Source organism: Pteronotus mesoamericanus, unplaced genomic scaffold, assembly GCF_021234165.1.
Source record: "Pteronotus mesoamericanus isolate MK-2021 breed Mesoamerican mustached bat unplaced genomic scaffold, CSHL_Meso_final scaffold_125, whole genome shotgun sequence".
Classification (NCBI taxonomy): Eukaryota; Metazoa; Chordata; class Mammalia; order Chiroptera; family Mormoopidae; genus Pteronotus; species Pteronotus mesoamericanus.
The window spans coordinates 11,012,187-11,026,776 of record NW_026555304.1 but is presented as its reverse complement, the minus strand read 5'-3'; the positions used below and the strand labels follow the sequence as shown (position 1 = coordinate 11,026,776).

The following is a 14,590-nucleotide window of genomic DNA, read 5'->3' as shown; positions in this document are numbered from 1 at the left end:
AGCATAAACAGATCAACAAACAATGGGTGCTGGCGAGGATGTAGAGAAAAAGGAGCCCTAGTACATTGTTGGTGGGCATGCAGACTGGTGCAGCCACTGTGGAAAACAATATGGAATTTCCTCAAAAACAAAATGGAACTGCCTTTTGACCCAGAAATTCCACTGCTGGGATTATACCCTAAGAATCCCCAAACACCAATTCGAAAGAACCTATGCGTCCCTATGTTCATAGCAGCACAATTTATGATGGCCAAGTGATGGAAGCAACCTAAGTGCCTATCAATAAATGAGTAGATCAAAAAGCCATGGTACAGTTTGATCTCTCGCATTACCATGGAGCTGCAGCCTCATCTCAGAGCTACCTGTTTGCTGGGCTTCAGTGTCCTGCTCCTGGTCACCACTTCTGATGGACATACTGGGCTTGGGAAAGGGTCTGAAAAGTGAAGCTTGAAGTATGGGACCATCCATGGTCCCATACACCCAGAAAGAACACCATGCTCTTGACAGAGGAAAGCCTTTTTTGTTTTGGAGATCATATTCATTGGAGGACACTAGAAGATTGGAAGAGAGAAGCAGCTGCCAGTGGAATTCCCCTGATGGTGATTATCCATAAATCCTGGTGTGGATCTTGCAAAGCTTTAAAGCCCAAATTTGCAGAGTCTAAAGAAATTTCAGAACTTTCTCATAATTTTATTATGATAAATCTTGAGGATGAAGAGGAGTCCAAGGATGAAGATTTCAATCCTGATGGGGGTTATATTCCACGAATTCTTTTCCTGGATCCCAGTGGCAAGGTGCATCCTGAAATTATCAACGAGAGTGGAAACCCCAGCTACAAATATTTCTATATCAATACTGAACAAGTTGTTCAGGGGATGAAGGAAGCTCAGGAAAGATTGATGGGTGATGCCTACCAACAGAAACATCTTGAAGATGAGTTGTAACATGAATGTATCCCTTCTTTCTTCAAAGTTAGTATTCTGGGAGGAAAGCAGCAGGATAAACGGACCAGGAAACCTTGCTCCTTCCTGCATAGGAAGAAGCTCTCTCACTGTGGAAGAGTTCTGCTAACAAGCTGATCTTCCTGTTTGTGGATCCAGCAGCATGTGGCTGACTTCCTTCTCTTTCCCCTCTGACCGAAGTCTATTTGTCATTGAATGTAAGGGACAACACCTTTTGACACAAAACTTGAGCCATTTGGAGGTTTACTCCTCTCACTTAAGTATTTGAATTTTTTTCCATATCCTCCCACTTTACTCACCTTGGTGGTGAAAGGAGACCAGGAGCATCTTTTCTACAATGTTAAAATTGTAGAAATTGCTAATCATTTCAAACAACAAATTCTGAATGTAAATGAGTAATTCTGTCCCCACCAAGGAGACCACCCTGATTCTCTTCTTCTCTTCTTCTCCTGGGAATGATTTTGGCCTTCTTTTGGAATCCCTACAACTTCCTCTTCCTGCCTGGGCTTCCCTGTGTACACACCTGCATGCGGGAATGGCTGTGTGCCTGGCCTCAGCCCAGCAGGAAGCATGCTTTCCCTGTTACTTTTGGAGAAACTCAAACCTTTAAGCCCTAGGCAGAACCATTTTTGTCAAGTTGTCAACCATATTTTTGTACTGGGGTTAACTAAATAAATATATATTGATTGTACCATTAAACTTTGATAAAACTTTAAAAGGCCAAAAAACAAAAGTGCTATGGTACATTTATACAATGGAATACTATGCAGCAAAAAGAAAACTGCTACCCTTCACGACAGCATGGATGAAAGTGGAGGACATTAGGCTAAGCAAAATAAGCCAGGGGTGAAAGACAAATACCATACATTCTCACCCATATGTGGAACCTAATCAACAAAACAAAGAAACAAGAAAAATATAGCCAGCAACATTGAAATAAAAAAGAAACCTACAGTAATGAGACAGAAGGAGGGGGTGGGTAACAGGGAAAAGAAGGGGAATAGTCAAGTCAGAGAACATGTATAAAGGACCAACAGACAAAGCCAAAGTACGGAACGATTAAGAGTGGGGGGTGGGGGTGGGTAGCAAACCTTTGTCCATTTTTTAATTGGGTTGTTTGTCTTCCTGGAGTGAAGTCATGTGAGTTCTTTATATATTTTGGAGATCACAGCCTTGTCTGAGGTATCATTGAAAAATATATTTACCATACAGTTGGTTCCCTTTTCAATATGCTGATGTTTTCTTTAGCTGTGCAGAAACTTATTTTGATGAAGTCCCATCTGTTTATTCTTTCCCTTTTGCCCTTTGTTCTAGGGGACAAATCTGTGAAAATATTGCTGGTTGGGATATTTGAGAGTTTCCTGCCTATGTTCTCCTCCAGGACTTTTATGGCATCCACCACAGAGGAATGTGGTGGCAGGAAAATGGAGACAAATGTACTTGAACAATAAAATAATTAATTAATTAGTTAGTTGCCTAATTAATTAATTACAATAATAAAGTATACAATGCAGTGGGTTTTAGCATTTTCTTAAAATTATGCAACCATCACCACTAATTCCAGAATATTTTCATCACCCCAAATAAGAAATCCCATGTTCATTAGCAGCTCTTTCTTATCCCTACTCTACCCTACCCCTAGCCAATACAATTTTTAATAGAATTATTTTATCTCATCAGTTGCATTTTGGAAATCCACCAAAAGGTTGCATTTTCAGATTTAGTTCATTTGGTTCATGGAAATGTCTGCCATGAAACCGTTTGGCAAAGCAGTACACATTGTCAAACCAGGTAGCCAAAGCAGATTTAGTTTCCATTAGAAAAAATCTGACTTCAGTTTCAAGTATGTTAAGATGTATCCCTACCCAACCATCTCACTTTTGAATTGTAATTCTGGTGCAAGAAAGGGATGTATAGCAAGATAATCAGTAGACCAACTGTCTTAAAAACTGAGAAGGCACAGCACCATGCCATCAATTAATTGTCTCAAAAACAAGGTCTTTGTTATTATTGCTTATTGGTGCCCTCTTCATATTTGTGGAATCTTTCTTTAGGGGGCATATATTCTTTAACATTATTGAGAGGATGGAAGAAGAGAGGTTGTTGAAAATAAATTCTCACCACTCCTGCTGTCTCACTCTACAAAATACCTGAATTCAGAGCAATACAACCAAGGGCAAAATACCTTTTTCTGAACACATTTCACCCTTAGCAGAACTGCCCACAGCCCAGGGAAAGCATGGTAGACAGAGATGCACCGCAAAGGTCTCTACGGAGGATCCCCAGTGTCAGGGAGTGAGGCCAGAGGATGGCCTCCAAGTGCCACCGCCCTCAGGGCTGGCCACAGCCATCAGGAAGCCAGCCATCAGCCTTTCCTGCCCAGCGAGCACCGTCCTGGTGGGCAGTGTTTGCTCCAGGGCTCTCCATGAGGTGGCCAAACCTTTGTCAGGCCTGCATCTTGGCTTGACTTCTGCCCAGTCCTGCTTCCTCCCCTTTCCCTTGGGAGGTGTTGATCCCTAATAAATATCTGGCACCCCAAACTGCCTCAGCTTCTGCTTCCGGAGAACTCAGCCTGTAAAAGAAAGATACTAGGTTCTTTGCAAGTCAGAGGCATTCAGTTACAGAAGGTTTGTCCAAACCAGTATGTTGAATTGTAATTTTATTGCCCCAAAGATTATTATACCCCTTCACAAGACCCCATGGTGAAACTCCGAATGAGTGAGAGGCCCACATCTTTCTTTAGCCAACTGAATGAGAAGTTGGGGAAAGTGAGGAGCCAACCCTGTCACAGAGATTTTCCAGTCAATGTAGAATTTGAGCATCTGAAATTGATTCTTTTAAAACTAGCTCAATGCATGTACCCCCTGGGAAGTTTTTGGACTCATACTTCAATTCAAATCTCCTGCCTACAGCAAGCTGTCTGTCCTAATAATCACACACTGTATTTTAATTGACCTATATGAACACCTGCCTTCTCCATTTTCAGCTTCTTAAGAGAAGAGACAGTTTCATTCACTCATTCGCTCCTTCAGTCAATAGGTCAGTCAGTCACCAGGAACTTTTATTTTAAACAATATGTCTTGAGTATTCCCTCTGTGCTGAGGGCACAGAGATGAGCAACACCTGACCCTGGCCCTCAAGGAGCACACAGTTTTGTGAGATGCAGGAAAGAGTGAAGGAGTGGAAAGAAGCCAAATAATCCCATTTGACAACCTCACTTGGCTGTGAGAACCAGAACAGACCAAGACTCAGTAACACTGAAAACAGAAAATGTCTATTTTTATTATTTAACTCCTTGAAAATATGTTCCTTTAGTCAGAGTAACAGTTGTCAGCTGTTTATCAGATAAAATTTTAATTAACTGAAGAAAATGATAGAGAAATATCAGATCACCTAATAGTTTTCCTTTTATTTGGGTATATTCAAGTTCAGATTTTGGTAAATAGATTAATTACAGAAGCTCCAAAAACTTTAGTCTTTACTTTAAGAGTTAGTAAAATATGGCCTAATTTAAATTTAAATTTATCTCAAACTTCTGGTGGTTAATGGTACTTCTCTCTCTCTCTCTCTCTCTCTTTTCTTTTTTTTTTTTTTTTACCAATTTTCACCCCAAATTTCAAAGTACTCTTAAAGAAAGATACTATTGAATAACAAAAACAACTAATGTTTATTGAGAGTTTATTATTATGTTCAGACACTCAGCTCAGTGCTTTTAACTTTCATTATTATTTACCCCTTGAGATAATCCTATGACTCAGATATTATTATTGACTCAGATATTATTATTGTCTCAGATATTATTATTATTGTCTCGACTTTTACTCAGGTATTATAGATCGAGGAATCTAAGCTTGGAGAGTTTAAGAAGCTCCCCAAGGGCATCCTGCCAGCTGGTCAGGGAGGAGTGGAGAGTAGAGTTGCCACCTGGCTTCATGTCTCACCCAACTGTGCCCAGGTGCCCTGCACAGGTCTCAGGCACCCAGAGTCCTTCTCAGGCTCATCAAAGCACCACAGGTTCATGTCCCAACAAAACAAAAAGACACAGGCCAGAGTCACCTGCGAAGTCCTAGGCTGGAAAGAAACCGCATCTATAAGCAGGTGATTAGAAGTAAAGTTTTCAGTAGCCACTTAAGCTGTAGCTCTCTCTAGACCAGCCTGTTTCCAGAATAGCAGAAAACATTCCCTAAGTTCCCTTTTTCTCTTGACATATCAGTGCTGGAGGCCCAAGGTCTCTCCTCTCAATGTTATCCATATGCTGAGGGCTCAAACTGTCAATCTCCAGCCTGGGCCTTGCCCATAACCTCCAGCCAAGTGTTTCTACCAGGCCCTTTTTGCATTTCCACTTGGGTTCTCACACTTAACATATCCAAAGAGGGATTCTGGAGAAGCCCTATACTTCTCAAAAGCCCTATACTTCTGCGCAGTCTTAGTGCACAGAAACTTCATCCTCCTAATCTCTTAGGAAAAAATTTAGGATCATCTTGACTCTTTGCATTCTCTCACATCCTACACAAAATCCATCCAGAATATCAGAATCTACCCTGGCAGATGTGGCTCAGCTGGTTGGAGCATCGTTCCATGAACTGAAAAGTCATGGGTTGGATTCCCCGTCAGGGCACATGCCTGGGTTGTGGGTTCGGTCCCCAGTTGGGGCACGTGCAGGAGGCAACTGATCAATGTTTCTCTCTCACATCAATGTTTCTCTCCCTCTCTCTCTCCCACCTTTCCCCCTCCTCTTTAAAATCAATAAGCATGTCTTTGGGTGAGGCTTAAAAAATAATAACGACAATATCAGAATCCAATCACTGTCCAAGCCACCATCATCTCTCCTGTTTATTGCAATGGCTCCCTAAGCATTTCCCTGTTTCTGTCCTGGCCTCCCTTCAGTCTGTTCTCAAACATCCAGCCAGTGTGAGTGCATTTAACCTTAAGTCAGAAGATATGACCGCTCAAACCTGTTTTTGCTCCCATTTCACTTAGAGAATAAGCCCGACTCGTCTCAGTTGGCCAATAGACCCTGAACAGTGAGCATTGCTACCCTATGCTGCCTCTTCTGCCCTCACTCTGAGGTCCCAGCCATGTGACCTCCATGCTAGTCCCTCTGCCTGGAATGTTCTCCCTCAGGCAGTTGCCTGGCTCATCCCTCACTGTCGTCGCACCTTCTCAAGAACAATCTATCTGGCCATTCTTTTAAGATCTGCAATTCCTTGCTCTGTTTCTCTCCTAGCATTCACTCTCCTGTAACTTAACAATACTGGGTCCTTTGACATTCAGATGTAAACTCCAGAAGTACTGAAATTTTTTGTCTTTCTACTGCCAAACACACAGAAGATGCTCAAAATATCGGGCTGAGGGACTAAGTAGTCACAGTGCAGTGACCCCAGTGAGAAATTCATTTCCATGATCCAACTTTCGGGGTTTGTTTCCACAAAGATGTCACACATGAAGTCAAAGCTTTTTGTGTTTGCCAAGTCTTGCTCTTTCCAAGTTGATTCTTTGCCTTTGGGATGGCACCATTGGAATCACAACTGCTACTCTAGATGAGATGTCCTGTTTCAAGCAAAGCTGTTTCAGAGTTTCATAAGCTATAAAGGAGGGGAGAACTGAATTCTGATAAAGAGTAAGTCAGTCCCTTGGCTAGAGACCCAAAGTCTCTGGACCTCAGTCTTCCCCTCTATGGGGGAGAAAACAAAAAAAGAAAAGAAAAGAAAAACACATGCCGTGTTCACACTGGGAGGTATTATGGGATCAAATGGAATCAGATTTATGAAGATGCTTAGAACTGTGCTCTCCACTATTGATCTAGTGACAAATGTGCTCTGTTCCCTGTGCTTGCAATATATGCTTCCTCCTACTTTGAGTTCAGAATACAATTTATCCCAGAAATTCACTAAGGACTTCAGTAAGCCGTCTGACTCTTCACCATCCCAATGTGTGTCCCCATGAGTAAGGCGGAAGAAAACCATCGCAATGTGTTCACTAGCTGAGAAGGAATCTGGGGATCCCTCTCTCTGCCTCTCTTTCTCTCTCTCTTCACACACACACACACACACACACACACACACACACACTGAAAGCCAAATATAACTGTCATCTTGTGCTTTTGATTTCCTTCCTGATAGTCTATCCTAACAACTCCTGCAGAAATTTCCTAGTGCTTCAAAGTAAACAGCTCCCTGGCAAGCCCACTGCCCACTCCCTACTCACAGGTGGCCTTTGCCAAAGCAGCTGAGAGCTGGCCCATCTGCAGTGATTTCCCATCCTCGGGATCCCTGAGAACCTTCCACACACAGCCCAGCCCACTCACTGCACTCACCCCACTCCCAAATTCTGCCAACAGGAGAAATAAAGAACAGCTCAACAGAGCTGTTTATCTGACTTCCCACTGGGCTAGAACCCTCAAATCATGGACTTCCTCCTTTCCTTCCATGGTTTTCTGGGTCGGGCTGTGGGTACAGGCATTTTCCTCTTCCTGGCTGTAATCCTCTCACCCTTGCACCTTATTGTGGCTGCAGCTTTCAGCAGCCCACACCCACTGAGCACAGTGCTTTCACTTTTCTGTCCTTTTAAACATATCCAAATATCAGGAGGTCCCTAATCCTTCTCATATAGGTTGGTGGCTTTCACTGGTGGAAGGTTTTGAGTTTCCATATGAAAGGTATTTAGGTTGGCACAGTTACAAATGGCAAGCTAACAATTTTGATTCTAAAACCAATTCTCCATTTTGGGTGGCAGCACGAATTCAGATATGGCCTGTGATGCCAGGTGCCTCCACAGTTCCCATCCTATGAAATCTACAAGGGAGCAGTAAATGCCTGCCTTCCATGAGCGTATATGCTCCTCAGAAAACACTGATAAAAGGAGAGAAGAGAAGAGACTTATCAAAGACTAAAGTGAGGATATGAGCCCTGAGGAGAACTCTGCCTGTCCTAAATTACCCACTGACCTGGTGCAGATTCCTTTTTTTACTTTCCTGGAAGTCATTCTTGACAGCACTCGAGACAAGTGACTCAAACTCAGTGCTTTTGAGAAAGCTGGGAGCAAAAGAGTCCTGGTTCTGTGACACAGCTTGTTTCCAGACCAGGGTCTCTCTCCAAAAACAGTGAGGTGGTTGCAAGGAGAAGAGACGTAACCCTCCGAAAGCTGGGGATGGGCAGCTGTGCTGTGGGGCTCAAAAATTCAACAGCCCAGAGCCCAGCTCCACACTCAGACCTCAGAAAAGCCTGCTCTCTGCTTGCCTGATAGTTGAATTATAGCACAAAACAGGAGCCAAGAAAATTTTTTTTAAATTTGTCTTTTTGATCATTAAAAGATTTTCCAGGGCATAAATTAATTGGCCATGTTACAAATGCATGGGGTGAAGGAAGCAATCCAAGCAACTGTTGAACATTCCTGCCTGCATAAGTCTGAGGGAACCATCTCTTAGGTGCAGACTTGCAGGCCACTGGGCTCCCATCAGCTTGGAGAAGGGGAGAGTCTATTCTTTTCTACCTTTTGCTAATGAATTATAATCCATTTATGTATCATGTTATAGTACTGGAGGTGGTGAGAGTTTGAAACTTGCAACACCTTTGATCCTTTGATGCAAGATCAAGCTGCAAAGTCTACCACATACCTACAGCCAAGAAAGCATTGGGAAGCAAGAAGGCCAGGCTTGGGAAGCAAGAGATGCATTTATTACAAGGCAGGTCAAAACTCTGAACCACAGCCCAAATCCAAAGCAAGCAGTCACAGAGAGTCTACTGGTTGGGAGACTTTATATTAGGATCCATAGAAAATGCTCGTGAGAGCATTTTGTGAGCTCATAAAACACTCTTTGAAATCCAGTTGTTCTGATTTGGGGGTTGTGAATGGAAAAATCCTCTAGAGGCTTAACCCCATTTCAAAGACTTCCATCTTAAGTAATCGTATTGCCACCTGAGTGGCACAACTACTAGCTAAACAACTAGATAAGAAGCCAGACCTGCCCTGCCCACAAAGGTCCCTTTTTAGAAAGCCCAGGGTAACCTTGATAACTGACCACTTGAGTGACCTCATTTGTCTCTTTCCATACCTTAATTCCTACTCTTGCAATTTAAATTGGCCAATAAAGAGTGAACCTGCACAACCATAGGCACCTCACTCTTGATCCAAATAAAGGCAGGGCCCCATGTCCACATTTGCTTCCTCTCTCTTTGCCCAGGACCTCTCTGTGTGGCCCTTGGGCATGCCATGTACTTTCCTGTGAGTAATAGATCTTGTTCTTCAGAATTCCCTGATGGCTTTCAGCTGAGATTCATCTTACAATCATTATAAGAACCACAATGGCAGGATCTTATAATGTTGAACCACAACATTGGCTCAAGTTGGGAAATGTCTGTGGGGTCTCACAATAAGTACCATGGCCTAGGAATGCCAATAGATAGCATCACTATTGATAGGTTAAGGCTGAGACCCACAGGAAACAACACTACAAGACATTTGCTCCGGTTCATTCTGCCAAGAGCTTCTACCAACATGACCACATGCTTCAAAATCCATTTAAGCTTGAAGTTATTCATGAAGGGGTTTTAAGTTCCCAAAACATTCATTATTTTTTTTCTGAATTCCCTCATAGCCCTTTGTATATTTTCAATAATATCCACATTCTGTTTTGTCTCAGCCATGAGTGTACTTATTGTACCCTTTAGGTGAGAGTTTGTGTCTCCATGTTATTGAAGTATGCTGCTCAGTCATTGTTGAATTGGATGGAGCAAATCAAACCCAGTGTTCTCTGATAGTATAAGAATCTTCTATTATTTTAGGAATTTTTGCTTCCAAATGTACCAAATCAATATGAACAGAATGGCCTATGTCCTGGTGCACTATGCATAAAGCAGGTTGGGAAGCCAGGATGTGTACTAACTTTCCTCCACACTAATGTTAAAAGCCAAAAAAGCATTTTCTAGAAGTCCATTCCAATTATTTGTAAAACTCCAGAATGATTTTCATGGAAATTTAGAATGAGGGGTAGCTTTGAATTATATTCCTGCATATCAGTTAAAAAATACTTATTAATTCACACATTTGCATTCCTGAAAAACTACAGAATCAGAAAATTTTACAAACCACTAAATAAATTAATGACAATCCTCTGTGGAACAGTAATTTTCCAAAGTTGTCAGTCTTTCAATAAAAGAATCCACTAAAAACATGTCCTTGTAGTAAGGTGGCAGGGGGTGTCCTCTGTGCCTGCTCAACATCTATTACCCCTTCTTTTAATAATTGCACCCATCTCAATTTTCCTTAGGGTTATCTCCACAACCTTCTCTGAGGTTCATGGGTTTTATCCCAGTTCCTGTTTGCTAGATCAGACACATGACCAAAGAATGACCAATGTATTCCAACTTCTGGACACAATAATTCGCCTAGGGGTGGGAAGATGATCTACTTAAACCATTCAAGTTATACTAATCTATAAACTTGTTTAAATAACTTAAAACATGTCCTTTTACTCCTAGAGTTTCTCAACTGGATGACCATAAATCTAGATCTACTTGTGTCCATTACTGGGGTCAAGCCAGATCAAAGGGAATCAGCCTAGAGTTGGAAAAAAGGAAAGACTGGCTCCTCGTGAATCCATTTGAGCACCTGGATTAAGTCATGCCTAAAATTCTAGACTTTTCTGTTAAATAAGCCAATAAAATTTCTTTTTGCTTATGTCTTATTGTGATTAGGTTTATGACACTTGTGACTATGAATTCTGACTAATGCAGTACAGGTAATAGGATAATAGTAGTTACCATTTATCGAGTGCCTAGTAAATGTCAGGAAGATTAAATATATATTATCTCTAAGTTTCATAACCATAGAAGATGGTCATTTTTTTACATTTTTATTCTTATTTTTTAAAACTTATAAATCATGTTTATTCTATTACAGTTGTCTCAGTTTTTACCCCTTTACTCCCGTCCACCCATCCCACCCCCAACCCCCACTCCCACAGTCAATTCCCACTCTGTTGTCCATGTCCATGGGTCATTCATACATGTTCTTTGTCTAGTCCCTTCCCCTTCTTTCCACCATTGTCCTCTTTTCTCATCCCCTCTGGTCACTTTCAGTCTGCTCCATGTTTCCATGTCTGTGGTTTATTTTGCTCGTTAGTTTATTTTGTTGAATAGAGTCCACTTATAGGTGAGATCATATGGTATTTGTCTTTCATCGACTGGCTTATTTCACTTAGCTTAATACTCTCCAGTTCTATTCATATTGTCGCAAAAGGTAGGAGTTCCATCTCCCTCTTCCTTTCTTTCATTTGTTCTTTCTTTCTTAAATGCAGATTGATTTTATTTATATTTTAAATGTCAAAGTTAATTATAAAATATTTAAAAATTTTAAAACCATTATAAAGTCTCAGGAATTAAACCAACATGACACCAGCACAGAAATAATCAATCAAATCAATGAAATATAATAAACATTCTAGAGACAAATGTATATATCTAACAGTATAATATATGATTAAACTGATATTTCAAATCAATGGAGAAAATTAGGTTTAATCAAAAAATAAGGTGCATAGACCACTATTACTTGAAAGGAAACAAATATTGAGCCCTATTTCACACATTATACAAGAAATATTCAGGTAAGTTAAAAATCAATATGTAGAATCTAAGGAGTTCTAGAAGAAAATAGAACTAATATTTTTCATGACCTGAAGTAAAATATTCAACCCCAGAAGCTATAAATATTGACAATGACTATTTTAAACATTTAAGACTATATAGTAATATACATATTTTAAAAAGTTAAAGGACAAGGAATGGAATAGGAAAGTAAGTTTCATAACCATAGAAGATGGTCATTCTATGACTAATTTTCTTGACGAGGAAACTAAGGTTCAGAGAGATGAGTCGTGTGTCAAATGTCACATCATTAATGAGTGACAGAAGTGGAATTCAGAGTCAGCTCTTCCTGCCTCCAAATCCATATTCTTGTGCCTTCATCAGGCTGCCTCATCAAGGAAAAGACATCTGCTACCTGTTGTCAGCAGGATTAAAGATTCTTTCTAGGCATGACTGGCTTCTCATCAATTGTATCAAAATATAATGTAATTATTTTCTATTGAACCATCTCTTTGGCCTTCCAACTCCTCCTCAAATTCTCCAGCCATATCTGTTTATTGCTGAATCCTTTGCTGCATTGTGTGACTTCAATATCCAACAAGGAGGTCTGGCCACTCTTGTCATTCCTGCGGGATGTGAGGGAAGAAACGTATGTGAGATCCTGGCTGTGATGCCCTCTGTTAGGTTGCATGATTTGGACTTCTGCAATATGAGGACAGAAACTCTTATCACATCATCAATGAAGAGGTGAGGCTTGTACTCTGACATTAGGCCAATTTACCTGCTCTGGGGTCCTGTACAGACACTGGAGTTGAAACTGGAAGGAGTCAGTTTGGCTTCAGCAGGCCTCTGGCTGCTGAAGCCTTGGGGTCATGTGAGTCAATCTCATTAGGAGTTTGTCATTTTCAGTGAGGAAATTATTTGGGATTATCAGAGATTAAGGTGAAGGGGGAAAGCAGTATCTGTTTAATCCTGTGGCTACTGAGTTGAAAAGGAGTTCCCTGTTGGAAAGAACAAGTCTTCTTTGCAGACCACAAACCTCCCACTTCCCTGTGGCCCATGGCACAGCCAGACTCAGATAACAGCCTTGAAACACCTGCATGAAACCCGGTTGTCAGTGTCCTGGACCATGCTCATCTCTCCATTCTTCCCTCTAGAATTCCCTCACTTCACTACCTAGTAAAATTCAGATGTGTCTGGAAAGAAAGGCCCCTTTACCATTGACCCTTCCTGTAGCAAAACCAGTGGATTAAAGATACTTAAGAGAGAAGAAAGGAAGGAAGGAAGAAAGGAAGGAAAGAAGGAAGGAAGGAAGGAAGGAAGGAAGGAAGGAAGGAAGGAAGGAAGGAAGGAAGGAAGGAAGGAAGGAAGGGAGGAAGACAGAGATAGAAAGAGAGAGAGAGAGAGAGATGGAGGGAGGGAGGAAGGAAGAGCCAAAAGAGAACAGCCACCAACGCTGGGGAAAGGACTTCCCCTCTTTACTAGGGCTACTGCTTGACCCATACCTGAAGGACTATGTGAATTTGGCAGAGCCTTCACCCGTTTTGCTTGACTCAAAGACTGAAGTTACAGAACTACATCACAAAACCTCTGAACCTCAGTTACTGAGGTCGATGCAGAGTTGTCAAAACCGTGCCCTTCAGGTGGTGGGCAAAGCAATGGGCTGCTTCTCCTTTTTTAATTATTGTATTTAATTGAAAAAAATAATACACAAATCCACTTTGCTTTTAACAATTGACACTTGAATATGGCTGAAGTCCTTCTTGACCACCACTCCAATCCCACCCTCTGAGACAACCAAAGTTGGAAGTAATTTCTTCTAGTGTGGTGCACACATAGGCAAGCAAGTGTATGCACATATATGCCTCCAGAAACCTTATAGTATTTTTGTGTGAATATGCGTCTTTACATAAATTTTATGCTATCCATCTATGACTTGTCTTTTTTCACTTAGAAAATCATCTTGGGGATCCATCCATTTTGAGAGCCACTTATATCTTCCACCTGGTCTTTTTGAGACAGAGCCAAGTACAATGAAACTGAGCTGCATTAGCTCATCCACTCACTCTGTTCCTGCCTCTCTCTCTCTCTCTCAGGCTGGGGCAACATCCTTTAGTCAGCATGGCTTGAGCCTTAAGAAGGTGACACACTGAGTCTCAGTTAAGTGGAAGGAAAGGAATCTGCCTGCTGTGGCCCATAAGCACCCTCCCACTCTTGCAAAAATCATCCAGCCTCTCTGCTAGGTGGCTTGGACAAAGGTGAACTTTGAGAGGCAATAGCCACTCCATTGGAGTCTTCTCTCCCAAATCCTAACATAGAAGATTCCCAGGGGCTGGGCTGCCCAAAATGGTTAAAGGGAAGTGTATTTTGGCAGACTTTGCTTTGTAATCTTTCACCCAGACCATTTACTTACTAACTGTGTGTTCTGGGGCACCTGGTTGAACCTCTTTACGCCTCAGTTTCCATGTCTGGATAATGTAGTTAATTCTAGCTGCCTTGCAGGATGCTGTCTTGTACCAAGAGCTGAAAAGAGTGGCTGCTCTTATGATGACATCATGGACTGATGCAACCACAGGGAAGCTCAAGTTACTTAGCTTAGGGCTCATTCAAAGTAGTTTTCAGACCCCAACAAAGGGAAATTTGAAGGCAGTGCCCCAGATATTCCAAGGTTTTAGTAGCTGGAAGGTTCACCTTAATGGCACCAGAAAGCCCCAGTGAACTCCACGCTACCACCACGGAGCCCGGGCCTGTTATCTATGCAGCTCACACTACCCACAGCCTTCCGACCAGCCATGCTATGGACTAAGGACACTGCCACAGGTTTGGACACCTTTTCTGAAGGATCAGTGGCCCCAGGCTCTTTGCTTTTTGCCTCAAGGGTCCCATTGTCCCTCACTTTCTCCTTCCTCTGTCTTTGAATATGTCATACTACTGGACTTTGGGGGGTAGGGAGGAGAAACTTAAGAGGAAATAAAACATGTACCCATACTTGTCAGCTTAGAAAATGGACCAAACTTAGGAAAATAAGGACGTAGAGGCTTC

At 41.7% G+C, this 14,590-nt stretch overlaps 1 protein-coding gene across 1 annotated transcript; it reads left to right on the top strand.

Annotated features, from left to right (window-relative positions):
- The first annotated feature begins 333 nt into the window (after positions 1-333).
- On the top strand, positions 334-1,051 carry LOC129082303 (thioredoxin domain-containing protein 12-like). The gene is made up of 2 exons (XM_054587961.1): positions 334-431; positions 515-1,051. Exons 1-2 carry the CDS (start codon positions 334-336, stop codon positions 942-944), a joined length of 528 nt encoding a protein of 175 aa, XP_054443936.1. The 3' UTR covers positions 945-1,051.
- The last annotated feature ends 13,539 nt before the right edge of the window (positions 1,052-14,590 follow it).

Bases quoted from the DNA above. Each gene is read 5' to 3' on its own strand.
- LOC129082303 (XM_054587961.1), top strand. From the start codon at position 334: ATGGAGCTGCAGCCTCATCTCAGAGCTACCTGTTTGCTGGGCTTCAGT. The intron at 432-514 runs GTCTGAAAAGTG...GACAGAGGAAAG, and splicing joins CATACTGGGCTTGGGAAAGG to CCTTTTTTGTTTTGGAGATC.